Source organism: Desmodus rotundus, chromosome 5 (assembly GCF_022682495.2).
Source record: "Desmodus rotundus isolate HL8 chromosome 5, HLdesRot8A.1, whole genome shotgun sequence".
NCBI classification, from domain to species: Eukaryota; Metazoa; Chordata; class Mammalia; order Chiroptera; family Phyllostomidae; genus Desmodus; species Desmodus rotundus.
Window position 1 is genome coordinate 42,621,396 of NC_071391.1, and position 21,004 is coordinate 42,642,399.

Consider the following 21,004-nt stretch of genomic DNA (forward strand, 5'->3'; position numbering starts at 1 on the left):
CCAGCTCTAAGGGATAGCAAAGTAACATTTGTCTCAGTTTCTCAATTTTGGGGGTTAGCCTTGTGCCCCCACTTTGGATTTGTCTCTGGACCCTTCCTAACTCCACGTCTTATTGTCTCACTTCGGGGAAAAATAAAAAGGAAGAAAAAGAAAGAGGAAAGAAAAAAAATAGTTTCCTGCTGACTTTAAACCTGTTCATCGAGTTCTGCTGGTCTTCCTGGATGCCACAGGAAGAGGGGACTGGGCTTCACTTTTCTCCCTTCCTGTGGTTTTCAGAGGATGGGGACCAGATCTGGGCCACAATATTCAAAGTTGTCCAGCCTCTGTCCCAGGTCCTCCATGAGCTGCCAGGCTCAAACTGGCCACTCAGTCTCTAGGCACCCATCATGACTCAAGCTTGGATGCCCTGTACCACTCAGCTGCTCAGCCTCTGGGCACGTGCAGCTCAAATCACCCTCGAAGCCAGCCAGCCACTGCTGGAGAGTTCTTTACAAAGCAGCTGCCCGTCATTCTATCACTTGTTCTCTATTGTCTTCTTAATAACAGCCATTCTAACAGTAATGAGGTGACATCTCTTTGTGGTTTTATCTGCATTTTCTTGATGATTACTGACATTTCTTCTAAGACTGGTTTGGTGGTGATAAATTCTTTTAGCTTTTTTATACCTCGGAAACTCTTTTATTTCTCCTTCCATTTTTTTCCTCCAGTTAACAGGCATAATATTTTACTTTATTATTTTTAATACTTTTAATATTGTTCAAGTACAGTTGTCTCCACTTCCCCCAACCACTCCACCAACCCCACCCATCCCGACCTCCACCCCTCGATCCTACACCCCTTTGGCTTTGCCCATGTGTCCTTTAAGCACATTCTTTGATGACTCTTCCCCTTTTTCCCCGACATAATACCCCTCTCCCACCCCTTTGGTTACTGTCAGTTTGTTCTTATTTTCAATGTCTCTGGTTATATTTTGCTTGCTTGTTTCATTTGTTGATTAGGTTCCACTTCTAGGTGAGTTCATATGGTATCTGTCTTTCTCTGCCTGGATTACTTCACTTAGTACAATGCTCTCCAGTTCCATCAATGCTGTTGCAAAGGGTAGGAGCTCCTTCATTCTTTCTGCTGTGTAGTATTCCATTGTGTAAATGTACCACAGTTTTTTGATCCATTCATTTACTGATGGGCACTTAGGTTGCTTCCAGCACTTGGCTATTGTAAATTGTGCTGCTATGAACATTGGGGTGCATTGGTTCTTTTGAATTGGTGTTTCAGGATTCTTAGGGTATAATTCTAGTAGTGGAATTGCCAGGTCAAAAGGCAGTTCCATTTTTAGTTTTTTGAGGTAATTCAATTTTTTTCCCACAGTGGTTGCATCAGTATGCATTCCTACCAACAGTGTACTAGGGTTCCCTTTTCTCCGCATCTTCTCCAACACTTGTTTGTTGATTTGTTTATGTTGGCCATTCTGACTGGTGTGAAGTGGTATCTCACTGTGGTTTTAATTTGCATCTTTCTGATGGCTAGTGAGGCTGAGTATCCTTTCATATGTCTCTGGACCCTCTGTATGTCCTCCTTGGAGAAGTGTCTGTTCAGGCTCTTTGCCCATTTTTAAATTGGGTTGTTTGTCTTCCTGGAATGGAATCATGTAAGTCTTTATATATTCTGGAGATGAAACCCTTGTCTGAGGTATCATTGGCAAATATGTTTTCCCATACAGTTGGCTCTCTTTTCATTTTAATGCTGTTCTCTTTAGCCATAAAGAAGCTTTTTATTTTGATGAGATCTCATTTGTTTATTCTTTCCTTTATGTCCCTTGCTCTAGGGGGCATATTGGTGAAAATATTGCTGCATGGAATATCTGAGATTTTCCTGCCTATATTCTCCTGAAGGACTTTTATGGTGTCACAGCTTATATTTAAGTCCTTTAACCACTTTGAATTTATTTTTGTGTATGGTGTATGTTAGTGATCGAGTTTCATTTTTCTACATGTAACTGTGCAGCTCTCCCAACACCATATGTTGAAGAGGCTATTTTTATTCCGTTTTATGCTTCTTCCCCTTTTGTCAAATATTAATTGACCATAGAAACTTGGGTTTATTTCTGGGCTCTCTATTCTGTTCCATTCATCCATCTGTCTTTTCTTTTGTCAGTACCAGACTGTTTTGATTACTGTGGCCTTGTAATATAGTTTGGTGTCAGGTATTGTGATACTTCTTCTTTCTTAAAATTACTGCAGCTATTCGGGGTCATTTATGATTCCATATAAATTTAAAATACTCCAAGAAAAGGGACAGGGAAAAAAACCTGGGGTAGCAATACTTATATCAGACAAAATGGACTTAAAAACAAAGGCCATAAAAAGAGACACAGAAAGACACTTCATAATACTCAAGGGAAGAATCAAGAAGACATAAACATTATAAACTCATATGCACCCAACATAGGAGCACCCAAATATATAAGGGAAATCTTAGAGGACTTCAAGAAAGATAAAAACAGCAACACACTTATACTAGGGGATTTTAAAACTGACTGTCAAAAATGGATAGATCTTCCAAATTAAATATCAACACGGATATTGCGGCATTGAACAATGCCCTAGATCAAATGGTCTTAACTGATATATATATATATATATATATATATAACCTTTCATCCCAAAGAAGCAAAATACACATTCTTTTCAAATGCACATGGAACATTTTCAAAGATAGACCACATGATAGGACACAAAACAAGCCTCAATAAATTCAAGAAAACTGAAATCATATCAAGCATCTTCTTAGACCACAAGGGCCTGAAACTAGAAACCAACCTCAAGGAAAAAAACCTCAAAAACACTCAAATTCGTGGAGATTGAATAGCATCCCATTAAACAATGAATGGGTTAATAATGAGATCAAGGAAGAAATGAAATAGTTTCTGGTAAGAAATGAAAATGAACTCACAACAGTCCAAAACTTATGGGACACAGCAAAGGCTGTCCTGAGAGGGAATTCATAGTGATACAGGCCTACCTAAAAAAGATAGAGACATTTCAAATAAACAACCTAACCCTACATCTACAAGAACTGGAGTAACAACAGACAAAGCCCAGAGTGGTAGAAGGAAAGAAATAACCAGTATCAGAGCAGAATTAAATGACATAGAGTGTAAAAGAACAATTGAAAGGATCAGTAACCCAGGAGCTGGTTCTTTGAAAAGATAAACAATATATCCTTCCATTTTAAATCCTTGGTAGTGCAGTCTTCGATGTAGATCCTTGCTTTTCATCACTTTGAATATTTTGTGCCAGTCCCCTCTGGCCTGAAATATTTCTGTTGAGAAATCAGCTGTCAGCCTTCTGGGAGCCCCCTGGTAGGAAACTAAGTGTCTCTCTCTTGCTACTTATAAGGTTCTCTATTTGTCTATAACATTAGGCATTTTAATTATGAAGCGTCTTGGTTCTGGGGCCTCTAGACAGTGACTTCAATGCCAGTCAATGTCAGGCCCTGCTGGTAACCAGCCCTGGGCTACCTGTTTGAAGCTACAAAGTGATCCGCATTTTGTGCCTGCCTCTGCTAACATGGGTGTGTATGGGTGTGGCTAAGCTGTGTACTTAGGCTGGCTTTCCTCAGCCCGGGACCCAGAGTCAGGACAGCAAAAGGTCCAAGGCACCCGAGATACCCCGTAATCTGCCAGTGTCCTGTCAGCTTCCTCACTGAAAGAGACTCTGGCCATATGTAAGTTCAGTGAGGAAGGTTGTTAGTGAGTCACCAGGCAGGGGTGAGTGGTGTTCAGCAGGTTGATACAGATTTAAACTCAGTGCCCAGGCTGGGTTCATGATGCCACTCAGCAAGTCTCAGGGTACAATGCCTGCAGCCACCTGCCATGGGCTTGCAGACCTTTGTGGTGGGGCAGGTCTCCGAGAGTCATCAGGGTGAGGCCAATAGAGTTCATTAGGCTAAAACAGACCAAGATTAAGCCATGTAAATGGAGAGCTCTGCACAGGAATAGTGGTGCCAGTTGGGCATGTGAGGGAAATAATCACCCTTTTCTCAGGGCCACACAATTCAGGTTCCTGTCATTAGTCTCCACCACCCAGAGTCTGCCCAGAACTCTCCAGGAGACTTCCATGAAAGTCTGCACCACAGGTCCAGGCTGGCCACAGGCAGCTGACTCTTACATAGAGTGTGAGCTCAAGGGGGTGGGGCCACCCAGAGTTGGAAGAGTGAATCTAGTGGATCTCCCTTGGGGTAGGCAGTGCCAATCCAGCATGCAGGAGGAAAAATGGCCCCTGCCCCAGAGCCCTACTACTCAGTCTCTCCCCATTTTCTCTGCCAATCTCAATCTGTTCTGATCTCCTCAAGAGCATCAAAGAAAGCCTGTACCAGAGGCTCTGGCTGGCCTCCTTGAGACATGATGCTCCTCAACAGAAACCTATGCAGCTGAGATATTCCTTCAGATTCTCAACTATCACACTTGTGTATGGGGCCAGCCCTTTTCACGCCTCCTACTTCTTCCAATCTGGCATCTTCTGTATATCCTTATAAACCTTCTGTTCAGCTACTCTTCAGTTGGTTACTCAGGTTCATTGCTCTATAATTTAGTTGTTATTCAGTTTGGTCCTGGGAGGAGGTGAGTGTACCTTTTACCTGCTCTGCTGCCTTCTTGGACCCCTCATTCTTTTTTCTTTATTCCTCTCTAATTGGGTCATTTATAAATTCCTGCCATCTAACTCACTAACTCTATCTTTTATTTGCTCTACTGTGATACAGATGTTCTCTATTGCATTTTCCATTTTAGTCATTGAATTTTCAATTTCAGAATTTCATAATTATTTCTACTTCTTTGGTAAATATCTAATTTTTTTCACACATTTCCCCCTGATTTTGTTAGATTGTCTTTCTGAGTTTTCTTGTTGATTGTGAAGTTTCTTCAAGAAAAGTTATTTTGAATTCTTTGTCAGTCAGGTCACAAAGTACCATGCTTTTAAGCTAGGTTATTGGAAAATTAATATCCTTTGGTGATAACGTGTTTCCTTATCATGTCCTTGTAGTTTCAAATTCCAGCTTTTGCATTTAACATAGCAAACACATCTTTAAATCTTTACTAGTGCTTTCAGATGGACTATTCTGTTTATTGGTGCTGTTAAGTCTTGATTTTCTTTGCCCTTCTATGAGTACACATGCCCCACTCTTCTTGCTCTCTCTTGTAGAAAAATTCATAGGCTTTTACGACATCTCTATTCTTACAACTCATCAGGCTACCTACTCGCAACTTCTTGTTTGTTTTCCAGAAGGTGATGTTATAGCCCAAGTTTGTGGTTTCTCCTTTGCGCACAGTTCCTAGTGTGTTTTTCTGATTCCTTTACATTTTCCAGATTAGCTCTCACTGCTGAACACAAGGTGGGTGGCCACAATGTCCAGGAGTTATGGCTTAGCACTCAGGCCGCTGGTAGTGCCTGTAGACCCAGTGGGGAGATCCTCAAGTGAGGATCTCTCAGAGGGACATGAGAGGCCTTCCTGCTGAAGTCTTGAGCACAGGCAGCAGGAACCTCATCCTTTTAATGCCTTTTAATAATCTTCTCTGCTTTTTTGCCATTTCTTCCCTTCCTCAGGTCATGGATATCCTGGCACAGTACTCTAGGTGCTGCTGGAAGGCAATGTGTTTCTCTAGCCATATCCCACACAGCTGGGGTAACCAGACACTCACTAACTGCTCTCCTTTTTCCCCACTGGAGAGACTGCCACCTTCAGATACTTCAGCCCATGCAATATCACTAAACTCATGCTATAATCTTACCTTGGGGAGAATGGATTCCAAAGCAAATATCTCTCATCTTTGGACATCTGTCCAGGTCAGCATTCTAAAGGATTTTTCCAAACATGCCAAGATGGTTGGGGCAGACTCACTGGCTCGGCTGGTTTCATAGCTCATATTGAGGTCTTTAGCCTGTTACCAGAAGCACAAGTGGGCGAGACTCCTTTAACATCCCTTGGCATATGGCTAGGTCCCACAATTTCCACAGAGGCATGTTTGTTTGTGATAGGTGTCTCATTATTGAGATAACTCTTATAAAATGAAGACAAAAAAGGAGAAACATCTTATGCCACCATAATGCTGATGTCAAGAACTGCATTTTAAAGGAAAGGGGAGTAAATAAATAGTATAAAATGGCAACAAAAGTGACAGAGAGAAGAAGGAAACTATTCAACACAGGTTTGATAGAAACTAATTAAGGAATAATAACTGGTGTTATCCTTCATCTTTTTAAAGTAAATATCAAGCTATCAATTAATTGCTTGTATATTTTCATACTGCAACCCTCACCTTAATGCACTCTGTGCAATTGATTCTCTTTAAATAGGAAGTGCTAAAAGCCAGGCTACTAAGTTGCAACTCATCCTGGCAACTAAAAAAGCAGTCTATGTGGAGAATACCCACAAAAATGTCTTGTGCACACACACACACACACACAATTTTTTAAATACATGTATTCGTTGGAGCAATGAAATAAAAGGATGACAAAGTCTTAAAGACTTGATCTTTAGTACTCTTACCCTTTTTGCCATGTGGCTGACACTTCCTAAGTTCATGACACAGCCTAACTGAGTGTCTTTTCTTTCTTCAGCCATGGACACAACAAAGTCCACCCTTGATAAGCCCCTTCTCAGAGGCAATAGGAGGCAAGATCTCCAAGACATGCTGAAGGAAGTAGGACTTGCAGATGAGTACTGGTTGCCCAAGCTGCAAGAACACCTGGGTGTGACCTGTGCCCAGGCCTTCCAGCATCTAGAAGAAAAAGACCTCCAGGAGCTGAAATCCCAGGCACGATATCCCTGGGAGGAAAGGGCCCTGCAGAAGCTGCTTAATCTGTCACACACAAATAGCCGTTCAGAGTTACAGGACTCTCAGGTGGAAATGGTAAAGAAAAACCAGAAGGCAGCAGAGCAGGAGCTACAGGAGATAAGAAACTTGCAATTAAAAAGGGGACAAATACAGGAAGAGGAAGTGAAGAAAAGAGACGTAGAGATGAAACAGGAATTAGAGATCCCCAAAGAGCACTGGCCACCCCCCAAAACAACTCTAAGAGGAGTATTGGAAAAAACACCGAGACAACTCAACCTCATGGAGGGGACGCTTTCTCACAGGCAAAACCTCCCAGATAGAGATCTGGTGAGATGGGCATCTGGAGGGCTGGCTCTGCAGGGAATTTACAAAACCAACCACCAAAGGGGGCTTATGGAGAAGAGAGAGGAGCTACTCAGTGTCCCCAAGGAGTTTTCTCTCTGGGGCCCTGTGCAGGGCACATGGATAGAAACAAGGGAATTTACATCTTCTCAGACCGAATCCATGTTCACCCAGACAATAGAGAAGCTGGGTTTCAGTGTAATTACCTCAGCCAAGGGTGCAGGTTGGGGATTTAGCTTGGAAACTGGTATGGACCACAACAAACATTTAGAATCCAAGGAAATGGAGCAATCATGTTCTGAACACTTGTATTTCTGCTCTACCACGTTCAGCTATATCCCTCTTGCCTCCTTCCACTTTCCCATTGATCAGGTCCAGTTCTCCAAGGCTGCTCTCCAGGAACTGAAATGCATTGAAGACCTTCAGGGTCAGCTTGCAGGCCCAGACAAACTCACCTTGCTGAGATCCAGGACAGAAACTTTCTTCCACAGGTTTGGCTCTCATGCTAACCAGGGCCCTCTGCACCTGGGAGGAATCTACTGGTGGAAAGCTGTTTCACAGGGTTTCCAAAGTGAGCAGCTGGCAGAAGTGAAACAGCAGGCAGCAGAAGCCCTGAATGGTTACATAAGAGGCAGCTACAGTGGCTTTGGAATAACAGTTGCTGGAGGTGTGGAGGTGTCATCCTCTCATGCAAAAACTGCTGCACAAAGTACAACCTTCCAAAATCTCCAAACCAAAGTCCAATTATCTGTAGCCCAGACAGGTGGCCCACCTGAAGCAAACGACTTTTCCCAGTGGAAAGCTGGCCTGGTTGCCAGTAATCAAACCTGGTGTGTCATTGACCGGGGACTTCAGCTAGTGCCCATTTGGGACATCATCCTCTCCAGTCACAGAAGTGATTTTAAGGATCCACTTCAGATAGCTAACCTTATGAAAGTTAGCTACACTGCTCTGACTGGCCTCCCTGCCCAGGTCCAGGGTGGAGAAGAGCTATTGAGTGTTGGGAAGGAGGCTCAGGTTTTCCTAGAGGAAGTGAAGTACTGGGAGGTATCTAATCCTGAAGAGCAGCTTCAAAAACTAATAAATTTCATGCAAATATTGAGTCAGAAAACAAAAAGTTATGATTCATGGGTTAACATATGCCTCAGAGATTGGGGTCTGCAGAATTTTCTGGTAAACACTTTTAACTCCTGCAAAAAGTCTTCCATCTATAAAACTAAATTTGTTAAATCACAGTTGCGTAGCCTTTTGGATCCTCACATTTACAAAGTGAATGACTTTCCTCAGGATCATTCCATCATGCAGTGGATCTTCCAGTCAGAGTCGGAGCAGGAGCACATCAACATTACCCAATTTTCTGAATTAATTAAAATCTTAGAAGAAACCCAGAATGATCTCATGGAAGTGAAGGCCAAATCTGAGCCTACAGAAATAGTGGAGGAAGCTCAAAGAAAGGCCACTTGTGAGGTCAGCTTGTCTCTTGGCAGCTTCTTAAATCACCTCCAAGAAATAGAGCAGACAGACACACAGGTCTTGCTACGTTCCATTGCAGCTGGTGCAGGATATCATGTGGTAAACAGTACTTTTCAGTATTTCCTGGGGTGTGATGAGCTCGATTTCCTGCTGAAGGAAATGCAAACTGCCCAAGATAAGTACCAGGAGCTCAAAAATATTTGCCCCTACAGGGCTCAGGCATTCCTGGTGCTCACAGGACTTACAGCTACTGCTGGAGTCACAGCTGTTTCACCAGAGGAGAAAACAGAACGCTTGGCATTAATAAGACATCACATAGGCCAATCTTTGTCAAAGGAAGTTGTACAAGTCCTCTCCAAATCTGGAGTAAATCATGATTGGGAAAACCTTGAGAAAGAGTTGAGGTCACTAATTGATGGTAATTATGAAGCCACCACCTCTTTGCTGAAAATGGATGAGGTAAGAAAAAGCTTGAAAAATATTTTCCATGAAAAGAAACAAACCCATGAAGCATGTGACAATGAAAATAGCAGATGTGAAGTCATAGAACACATGGCTTTCCTGGAATTACTCCGGCGTCTAGGCCTAGAACAATACTATCCAAAGAAGATGAGCAGAGATAACTTCCATCTAATCCATAAGACTTCTGTGTACAACACCCAGCCCAGCTCTGAAAAGGAGCTTCCCTTCTATTTTCTGCAGAAACTACTAGTGCTGGATTACGAGCTGAGATACCAGGTCTTCAGAGAGGATGGAAACACACAAAATCAAGTTTATCCAAGTGCCTCGAATCAAGAAAATGAGGCTTTTGACCCATATGAAGACATACTTGAAGACAGTGGTACTCCCACTAATCCTTTGGCCACTAATCACAGACCCCATATTCACCCTATGGATATTCAGATGGCAATTCTTCACTGTGCAGATGATTTTGCCAGACAATATATTTTGTCCAAACTGTCCATTTGCCAGTTTGCCCTTCCCCTTCTCATACCTAATCCCTGCAATTCTCAAATTGAATTCTCTCTCTGGTCTCTCAGTCAAATTAGAAAAAGCTGGCAGGAAGCAAGAGAATCACCAAAAAGAGAGAAGATCAATTACAAGAATAAGCAGATGTGTTGTGTCTCTACCCCCATTGTGTCCTTTATTAGAGTTGGAAATAACCTCTCTGCTTCCAAATCTCAGATCATGAACTGTCTCCTCAGTAAACGAAAACATGATGTCTTTTTTCACCGACATTGCAGAGGGAGCACCAAAGACTGTCTCTTGATGGGGGGTGTGGTAGAAGTCTGCTGGTTCTGTCCTGGAGGGGAAGATGACGACAGATTTGACAACTGCTTGACCTTCGCCAATCTTCACGGGGATGCAAAGGAACATAAGAAGCAACTCACCTTCCTGCAGGAGGTCTCTTCTCTCATTGTCATCCTCATGTCAACTTCTGATGATAATAAAGAAAACAAAAAAACTGTCTATGAACTGAGTCAGTCACCAAACCCTTTGATTTGTTTGCTTGACAACAAAGAAAAAACTATGGTCAGTAATCCTGGCAAAAAAGTGATAATTGGGATCAGGAATATAAACGAGGCAGAATTAACAGAGGAGCTCGTTACTACTATCAAACGTTTGCTAAAGCTCTCCAACACTGCTCTCAGCTTAGAGGGCTGTACCCCATATGCTCGCAAGCAAAGATTCCTTATTGATGAAGACCAGCAAGAATGTAAGAAAGCCAAAGAAAAAGCAGAGGAAGTAATGACACTCTTGAAAGAATTGGAGATATATCAGGTGAAGGAAAAGTTTCTACCTCTTCAGGGACACCTGTGGCATCTCTGGTGTAAAAAGGACAAAGAACTCTATCACCTGAGAGAAAAGGGGAATCGGAGCATTGAACAACACAAGAGTGAGGTTGACATAGAAAAACAAAGAATACGGCGTCAACAGTTGACCAAAGCCTTTCCTCTCAATGACTTAATGCGAATTGTCCTTGAAATCCTCCAAAATCACTCAGAAACTCAGACCAAACAGTACTTTTTGCAATGGCTGAGTGTGTTTTTGGACAGCCTGACTGCAGGACACTTGGAAAAACTGAATGAAAAGAAAAGGTCTTTGTGGTCACAGATAAAAACAGAAGAGCAAAATGCACCAAAAAGCAACTCCCTGAATAGTTTGCAAAATGAGATAGAAGTTACTTCCAAAGAGATTAGTGACTGTACATTGGGTATTGAGCAACTTCTCAGAGAAGTTAGCCAGATTTATGAAGCTCTAGAAGAAACTTCCCCCACAAAAGACACCCTTTATCTCTGCCTTCCCCAGATTGCTGCAGATCTGCTGATATCTGGTGTTCCCATTGAACTGATGGATGGGGATACTTCCTATGTGCCTCTAAAGTGGGTGGCAGCTCTTTTTGACAAGGTCTCTGAGAAACTTGGAAACAAACGGCTGTTTGTTCTCTCCATCCTTGGCCTACAGAGCTCAGGGAAGTCCACCCTGCTGAATGCACTTTTTGGGCTGCAGTTCACTGTCAGTGCTGGGAGGTGTACCCGGGGGGCCTACATGCAGCTCCTGAAGGTAGATGAGATATTTATAGAGGAATTCGGGTTTGACTTTGTGCTTGTTGTGGACACAGAAGGACTTCGGGCCCCAGAACTCAGCAACAAATCCAAGAATCATGACAATGAGTTGGCAACTTTTGTCATTGGACTTGGAAACTTAACTCTGATCAATATTTTTGGGGAAAATCCATCAGAAATGCAAGATATTCTACAAATAGTTGTCCAAGCCTTTATGAGGATGAAACCAGTAAAAATCTCACCTAGCTGCCTTTTTGTCCATCAGAATGTAGGGGAACTTACAGCTAAAGACCAAACTATGGAAGGACGGAGGCAGTTAGAACAGAGACTGGATGAAATGACAGCAATAGCGGCTGAGCTAGAACAGTGCTCAGATGTAACCCGTTTTACTGATGTCATTAAGTTTGATATCAATACTCATGTCTACTACTTTGCTCACCTCTGGGATGGCAACCCCCCAATGGCCCCTCCCAATCCTCGCTACAGCCACAATGTCCAGGAACTCAAAAGTAAAATTTTTAAAATGGCTCAACAGGAATCTAGGCAAAGGATCTTGAAGATATCAGATGTAAAATTCCGAGTTCAAGATTTGTGGAGAGCCCTGGTGAATGAGAACTTTATTTTCAGTTTCAGGAACACACGAGAGGTCATGGCCATGAGCAAATTAGAAACCATGTACAACAACTGGACCTGGGATCTGAGGAGTCATGTGCTAGACTTGCAGAACCAACTGATCAACCAGATTACGAATGGAAAAATCCAGACAATCACATCAAGCACACTTGCTATTCCAGTTGCAGAAAAATACAAAGCTATCAAGCAAGAACTTGAAAAATATTTTAATGAAGATCCTGATAATGAAATACTAATTCAGTGGAAAGCATATTTTGAAAGTAAGCTAATAATCCTTAAAGAGGCACTTATTTTAGAGGCCAAAAGTAAAGCTGAGGAACATATTAGTTTTAAGAAGAACCAAGAAATACTGGATAACAAAAAGTCAGGTTATGAAAAGGAATTATTGGAAAGAAGCCAAAAACTGGCTTTAACTCTAAAAGGCAAAGAACTGAGTGAAGAAAAACTACATGAGAAATTCAACCAACTTTGGAAAAAATGGGTCTATGACTTGTCCTTAATACTCCCTCCAGTCACAGAGCCTAAAATTGTATCAGATTCTCAAAGCATCTTTTTGGAATATTTTAAAATGGAGACAGACATAGTGAAGATACTGAGGGAAAATGATGAAAAAATATTTCAAATCAATTATGATGAACATATCAAAATGAGCAAAAAATTTAAAGTGTTTACAAGGGATTTAGAAGTATATGATAAAGACTCCATAAGTAGGACCACTGACCACATTCTTTCAAGATTTAATAAAACTATTAACAACATTCAGAGGCAACAGCAAGATTACAATCCAAGTTATTTCTATGAAATCCTGAGAATAATAGAAGAGGGGGTCAGGTCTGCACCCACTGAGGAAAGATACACATTTACAAATAAATATAAAATTGACTTATCTTTGTCTTTATTCAAAAGAGCATCAGAAAAGTTTGAAGAAATGCATACAGCATTCAAAAGGGCAAATGATCCTGTAAATTACCTGGAACGTAAGAAAGGTGATTTTTTCATGAGTTTTAAGATCTCTTGTCAAGGAGCAAGCTCGATCAAAACATTTGTTGATTTTCTGTGGCAGAAACTCACTCCTGCTATCTCTGCCACCATCTGGAATAACTTGGTTCCTAAAATTGCTGGGGACATGCGAGCTACATATCCAGCATTCAATGGTAACAGGGCTAACCTGGAAAAACACATTCTTATCTCTCTGGCAGAAAAAGAACATTTTGATGACTACTGGGAGTACCTTCATAATTCAGAATCATTCTTTAGGGTTTACATTGAAAATCGTATTAAAAGATACTGTTTAGATCAAAAAAGTAAAAAAATAAAGACTTTTTTAAAAATAAGTTTAGATGACATCAAGAATACCATCCTTTGTGCTATTCAAGAATCCACAGCAAGAGCTAAAGATCAAAGCAGCACTGTGTCTGGTTGGTTGGACTTGTTCTGTGATCACTTGGGGAGTAACTTGATCTTTCCACGAAAAGACTTGGTAAGCATTGAACACCAAGAGATAAAAGATTTTGAGTTTCTCAAAGAAGCCATGAGTGAAGCTTTGGATCCCGCAATGAATATAGTAGAACAGAAGTGTTCAAATATGCCTATAAAAGAAGTGGTTCCTGAAACCCAGAGATTGCTCTCTGAACATCTCTGTGGATGCTGGAAACAGTGTCCCTTCTGTGGAGCAACTTGCACAAACACAATCCCTTCACATGATGGAGACCATAGTGTTCCTTTCCATCGTCCTGAGGCTGTCAATGGATGCAGATGGCATAATACCAACCACTTTTCCATTGATTACTGTACTAGTTCAGTAGCAAGTAACTGTTCCTTCATTTTGAGCGATGGTCGTAAATTCCCATTTAAGAACTATCGAATGGCAGGAGGGGAATATGCCACATGGAGCATCATCCCAGACACATCCATGCAACCATATTGGAAATGGTTTGTCTGTCACTTCAGATCCAACCTAGAAGAAAAATATCAGAAAGAATTTACAGGTAGAGGTGAAATCCCTGATGCCTGGACAAAAATCACAAAGCAGGACGTGCTTGATGACTTGAAAAAGCAATAATACTCAAAGACCACAAAAGAGTACCAAAATTTGATCAAAAGTCCCCAAACACAAACAATTCTAAAATACCTTTTTCTCACAATGACAACCTTCATTATTTACATTTTTCAAATAAAACATTTACAAATAAGTCAACTAATATTTCAACAGTTTGAGATTTTCTGTGAAAGGTCTTCATTTTTTGTCTCAGTTTTCTTCTGATTGAAAAACAAATTACTAAAATATGTGAATATTACTACAAAAATCAAATAATATCCACTAAAAATATGTATTTAATATTTTAAGCTATTACTCAAAATGTTTTGTATTTTAAAATATATAATATAAAATCTTAGAGGGAGTAATTTTCTTTTTGTGTGTGTGCTATTTTTTATTGTATTTTTCCATTACCATTTATCCCTCCTTTACCCTGTTCTGCAATAAATTCATTTTCATAGAGGGAAATCAAAATCATTGCAGATTGCTACAAACTTTTTTAGATTAGCTGTATGGATATTTTAAATCAATATACAATTCCTGACTGGAAGGTACAAATTGTCTTTATTTTTTTCTTTTTTGTTAAGATTTTGCTTATTTATTTTTAGAGGGAAGGGAAGGGAGGGAAAAATGGAAAGAAACATCAAGGTGTGGTTGCTTTTGAGTGCTCCCAGCTGGGGACCTGGCCCACAACCCAAGCATGTGCACTGACTGAGAATCGAACCGGTGACCCTTTGGTTAGCAGGCCGGTGTTCAATCCACTGAGACACACCAACCAGGGCTGCCTTTAATTTTTAATTGTACTTTTCTCACCTCTTAAATTGTGACAAAAAGTTACAAATCATTGAATGGAAAAATATTCATTGAAAGATGATTCCCAAGCATAGTAAAAATTTAGACATATTTTTTTCTGGGAAAGAATAACACAGACTTGAACAAATTAAATCCTGTATCAATTCAGGAAACACTATTAAGCAAATATAGAAAATAGAAATAAAATAACTTTTTCTCATTGAACCATCACCCTGTTCCTCCCTGTCATTTTCACAGTTTCCTCTGCATGCTTAAAAAATGGTTCATAAAAGCTTAGGTATTTGAAGCCTGGTATTCATACAGGTTTAAGGACTGGCTTTTGGAACAAGATTTATGAGCTGAGAAAAGGGCTATTTTAATAAAGGCTGTGAACAAGTTCAGATTTGGTTTTTTAAAGATTTTATTTATTTATTTTTAGAGAGAGGGGAAGGGAAGGAGAGAGAGAGAAACATCAATGTGTGGTTGCCTCTCACGCACCCCCAACTGGGGACCTGGCCCTCAATCTAGGCATGTGTCCTGACTGGGAATTGAACCAGTGAGCCTTTCTGTTGCAGGCCAGCACTCAACCCACTGAGCCGCACCAGCCAGAGCACAAGGTCAGATTTGATTACACCATGAATGATTTTTAAAACTATTTCTTAAATAATGAACTATCACAAATATATAGTTTTTAGGTTCTGTATTTCAATAAGAAATTCTCTTTCTGTATTTAACTGCAAGGAAATGCTTATCTCCAAAACAGGCACCCTTGAGACTTTTCACACTATTTAAGCCATAGGAGTATGATCAGAAGAAAAATGAAAAACTCTCTAAAGCCATCCAAGAACCTGAGAGAAAAAAGAAAATCACCCTTCTGCAAACCTACATGTCCTGAAACAATGCGTTATGCTAGATTCTCAAAGCTGACGAGTTAAAGGAGTCCTGATACAGAGAACAGAATTCCTTCATGTTGGACGTTAGAGCATCCATTGGCTTCCATTTACAGGAACACTCTCTAGCCCTCCATATCCAGTGAAAACAGACAATCCAGAGAACAGCAATCTAAAACTTGGATCTTCAGAACTGGGTGAAAGTGCTGATTCTGTTATCTCTGTACCCCCAAAGAGCTTCAAGCATACTCTCAGTTTGAGGTCTAATGACCCATGCCTCCAGAAGAAATCCTAGCATAGATAATTTATAAAGGTAACAGGTGTTCTTCAACAATACGTTTCCCTTTTGTTCTCCAGAGTGTAGTCTCAGTAAGGGTTGGAAGTACCTCCTGATATGATCATATTTAAATAGTGACAGAAGCAGAACCCCTGCAAGCATGGTGCCTTTCACATTACTGCATCCTTGAAAACTGCTGTGTTCAGTTAACATTTCCTAATGCTTCTTGTTTTTGTTTAATGAATCCTTAAAGGCCTTTAACTAAGAAGTGTCGTATATCATATATTACCTTTGATTTTTCAACCTAAAATTGTTGTGTATAAATAAAAAAGATTTTTTGACACAGTCTTTGGCATTTAAGCATTGTGATTATGATTATTAAATGAGGCTCTGAGGCTGTACTCAAGGGATAAAAAACTGCAAAAAGTATATTGGGATAGAGAAAAGGTGACTATGTAGAAACGGGGTTTTCTGCAATAGTAGTGGAGAGAGTAAAGCTGCCATCGAGGTGGGATCAGGATATGGGGATTACAGTGTCATTAGACTGGAGTCACTGAGGAGGGTCCCTAAGGACCAGTGAAGCAGGAGGGAATGGAGTCAGGAAAGATAAGAATCACATGATTGGGAGGGCACTAAACAGTAATGGGAAAAAATACAATAAAGATTAAATTTTTTTTAAAAATCACATGATTATCAAAAGTAGAAGACACTGAGCTCAGGAATAGTCCACAGCATTAGAAGTACCATAGTTGTAAGGTTAGTAGACCTAAGGCTCACATAGTAAGTGAAATGGGTCTTCATTAAGGGTTACTGAAAGACAGAAACATAGAATCTTAGAAACTGTGGGTCAGCACATTAGTAGACTAAGGGTATTTCCAGAGTAAGTTAAGCAAGAAATCCCAAGTGCTGTGGGACAGCAGGGAACACAAAGCCTTTGGGAATTGGTAAGGAGGGTGATAGATTCTAATACCACATCAAACAACATTAGTAAAATGTAAGTTTCTTTTTTTCTTTTTTATAAGGTTTTATTTATTTTCAGAGAGAGGGAGGACAAGGGACAGAAAAGGAGAGGGAGAGAAACATGTGTGAAAGAAATATAGATTGGTTGCCTCTTGCACGCCCCCAACTGAGGACCTGGCCCAAAACCCAGGCATGTGCCCTGACTAGGAATCAAACTGGTGACCTTTCAGTTCACAGGCTGGTGCTCAATCCATTGAGCCACACCAGCCAGGGCCATAACTTTCTTAAATTAAAATGAAAATTTGCATCTCTCTGATGGCTAGTGATGCTGAGCATCTTTTCATTTGTCTCTGGGCCCTCTGTATGTCTTTCTTGGAGAAGTGTCTGTTCAAGTCCTCTGCCCATTTTTTAATTGGGTTGTTTGTCTTCCTGGAGTGGAGTCGTGTGAGTTCTTTATATATTTTGGAGATCAGGCCCTTGTCTGAGGTATCATTGGCAAATATGTTTTCCCATACTGTTGGTTCTCTTTGCAACAGCATGGATGGAACTGGAGAGCATTATGTTAAGTGAAATAAGCCAGACGGTGAGGGACAAATACCATATGATCTCACCTTTAACTGGAACATAATAAATAGAAGAGAAAAGGAAACAAAATATAACCAGAGACATTGAAGTTAAGAACAATCTAACAATGGGCAGGGGGGAGTGGGGAGGGGACAGTGAGGAGAGGGGATTACAGGAACTACTTTAAAGGACACATGGACCAAATCAAGGGGGAGAGTGGAGGTGGGGGAGGGAGGGGGGTTCGGCTGGGGTGCGGTGGAGGGATGGGGAGAAAAGGCACACAACTGTAATTGAATAACAATAAAAAAATTTTTTTAAATGAAAATTTGCACTAGAATATTCTCAAGTAGGTCTCTCTCTCAGAGGAAAAGGATAGAAATGTGACAAAGTCTAGGAAATGGGGTTTGTTATGGACTAAATGTTTGTGCCCTGGAAAGTCATATGTTGAAGCCCTAATTCGCAGGGTGATCTAGAGAGGGGGACCTTGAGAGATAATCGGAGTGAGATGAGTCCATGAGGATGGGGCCTTCATGATGGGGTCAGAGCCCTTACAACAAGAGATATCAGAGATCTTTCTCTCTTTCCACTTGTGTGAACCAAGGAAAGAAAATGGCAAACAGCAAGAATGCGGCCAGATAGAGAGCCCACACCAGGAATGGAATCAACCAGAATCTTGATCTTAGATGCTCAGAACTATGAGAAATAAATTTCTGTTCTTTAAGACAGCCAGTCTATGGTTTTATGTTATGGCAGCCTGAGCTGATTATGACATGTCATGAATAAAACTTGACCCCTTTAATTTTTGGCATGCCCTTCCTTTGGACTATAGGAAAAGACATATAAAACATACCATCTTTTCTGCCTTCCCTCAAAATTGTTAATTCTGTTTAATCATTCCAAACCTTCACTGAGGTCTGAAAAAGCCATTCAGCCCTTTATGCTACTCGCACTGTGGTGAATGAGCGGACAAGGCAGTGAAGGAATGTATCTGTATTATCATTGAAATTGCCATGATATTTACTAAAACTACTATCTTTGTAGTTGTACCAGTAGCCTGTGAGACCTTGGCCATGTAATGTAACTTCTCTGTGCTCAAGTGCCCTATTTGTATCATGGTGCATTTCTCATGCTGTTGTTGGGGAAAATCAATGAATTGCTATGTGGAAAGCACTTAGGACAGTGCCATACACTGAGTACACTGTGTTCTCTAAGTTATTAGAATGTTACACTGTTTCTCCCAAGTTCTGTGTTCCTTTGCTTTTGAGTAACATCTTATTAGAACCACATTGATAGGTTGACATATTCTCTTCTGGCCTTCACTTGCAGAAATATTCAACACAATTATTTTGGGAAATTACAGTTGAGAACATAGTAAATTCTTAGAACTAAGACAGGCTAGTAAGCCAGGACAAGCAGAATGGAGAAGGTGACAGAGACAGTTAAACAGCCAAGCAGTTTACAGCCATCTAGCAAATTTAAAAATGTTATCTTCTGAAACCAAGAACACTTAAGAGTAAATGGTTTACACTTGCCCCAACAATAGGGTAAATAGCTTAAATCACCCTACTCAGGTAGATAGATAGCAGAAATCTGATTAGTGCCATTTGCCAACCACACCCAAGGGCAGATGATGTTAAGGGAATAAATCTCATTTTAGCACATCAGCACAAAGCTGATGAATATTCTATTGAGATCCTCCCTTAAGACCTCCCTTAAACACACAGCCTTTAAAACCCTCAAAATGAAGGTCCCAGCACCCCCGAACCTTTCCCTTCTTCCTCTTCTTCTCCCAGAGGCATACATCTCGTAAACTCTGAAGGACCCCACACGGCTTGCAACGAGGGGAGCAATGGGCAGCAATGGCTAACCCCAGGCTAAACCACTGAACCTGTTTTCAAGACCCCCTTTTCTCTGACTTCCCATTAGCCAAAGCACCTCCACCTAGGCTAATTTCTTTCCTATAACATTTTCGGAGAGATCAAGAAGCCTCGCCTATGCTTTCTCCTGTTGCTTCTTCCTCCCTAGCCCTTGCTTGTTTCAAAATCCCCAGCTTTAATAAACATACTCTCAAAATCACCTCACTCAAATTGTGAAATCTTTCCTGTACAAAGATGAGAACCCTCACACTACCATACAGTTTTAGGCAGACCCACGAAGGGCCAGGTCCTCTTCGCAGTAACAGAACCACATTGGTAGGCTGAGATAGTCTCATATGGGCTTCACTTGCAGAAATATTCAACAAGGAGTTTTTGGAGAATCCCATTAGAGAACATAGGACTTTCTTAATAAATGTGATTTTAACTTATAGTTCAAAATGCACCTCAAGGTATTAATGTCCTTTGGTACTTTATCAGTAATTACAACTATTTTAAACAGTAATCAACCTAAGACATAGAGAAGTCACTGTCACAATTCTTTAGCAGTATGAAAATAATGTCTTACGTTCATCAGAAGTAACCCTGGGACATAGATTACATACCAAGGACTAATTAGAAAAGTTATACCAATAAAAATTAAAAAGGGGAAGCAAGAAGAGGGAAGTAATTTAAAGTGAGGGAATAAATTTGTAGATATATATCCAGGTTTGAGAGTTGGGGAATGCCAGCTTGCCGTTATGATGAAGAACAAAAATTCAGAAGTTAGACTGCTTGCTTTTGAATAGACCCTTCACCATTTACTAGCAGTATGTCCTCAGATTGTTGTAGGTGGGAAAATTAGGCTCTTCCGCCAGATCACCAGATCAAGGAAGGCATTCCAAAGGCCCACACAGAGGAGGCTGTGGTGTGGCATGGTTTAGTTGTATGGAAATAGAAACTGCCCCTGGGCTTCTAATGTCCCATCTTCCTCTGTCTCTCCATGGAAATAGCCCAACCTTGTCCTTGGCAAGGCCAAAGCAAAAGCCAGGGTCCAAAGTTTCTGCTTCATATTAAAGCTTAGTTCTTCAGAGCTCACATCACCTTGCAGTGGGCCATGGTAGCTGCAAGACCCACATGGATGCATGCTCCCATGCAGGAGAGTACACAAACGTATAGGATGAGTGCATTACCAGGTGGACAAGAGAGAACTTCTCTTTTTCCCTTGGGATTATATTAGCTTGGACTTGGAAGAGACCTGGTACTTTTTCAAAAGAACCGATCAACTTCCCAAGCCTTCTTGGGTTTTGAATGGGTTTACCTCCTGACAAATCGCTTTCATCCCCACGCTAGACTGACAGGCCTCTTTGGTCAAACACCTGACTTTGCACCATTTTCAGTGCTACTGCACCTGTCTTTGCCTTCTCCTGCCCCTACCTGTCAATCTGGTATGAGAGCAAGGAAGAGAGGAGTGTTAATATTCTGGACAGAGCACAAAGCTGTAATATCCTGGAGTATGAAGCTGCTGCTTCCTGGTGAAGCAAACATGTTCCTGCATCCTATTATTTTTAGGATCAATGTTTAGTTCCCCTTGTCCCCCATTCCTAGCTAAATACCAATGGTAAAAAAAAAATGAGTTACTCAATGTGCCTGTTTCATTTTTTTACCTCTATAAAATGTCATTTCATGGAAGTGTGACGATTACTTGAGATAATACATATTGCTGGCACAGAGTATGTGTTCCAATATGTTAGATGGTGGGAGTAGTGATGCAGGGTGGTAT

At 40.9% G+C, this 21,004-nt stretch overlaps 1 protein-coding gene across 1 annotated transcript in view; it reads left to right on the plus strand.

The window, feature by feature from the left end:
* The window catches only part of LOC112312785 (interferon-induced very large GTPase 1-like), a 36,914-nt gene extending 20,732 nt beyond the window's left edge, over positions 1–16,182 (plus strand). The window contains exon 2 of the mRNA XM_024569343.4: positions 6,615–16,182. Within this exon, the coding sequence (XP_024425111.2) occupies positions 6,617–13,909 (7,293 nt within the window). The 5' untranslated portion in view covers positions 6,615–6,616 and the 3' untranslated portion in view covers positions 13,910–16,182. The remainder of the gene's footprint in view (positions 1–6,614) is intronic.
* The last annotated feature ends 4,822 nt before the right edge of the window (positions 16,183–21,004 follow it).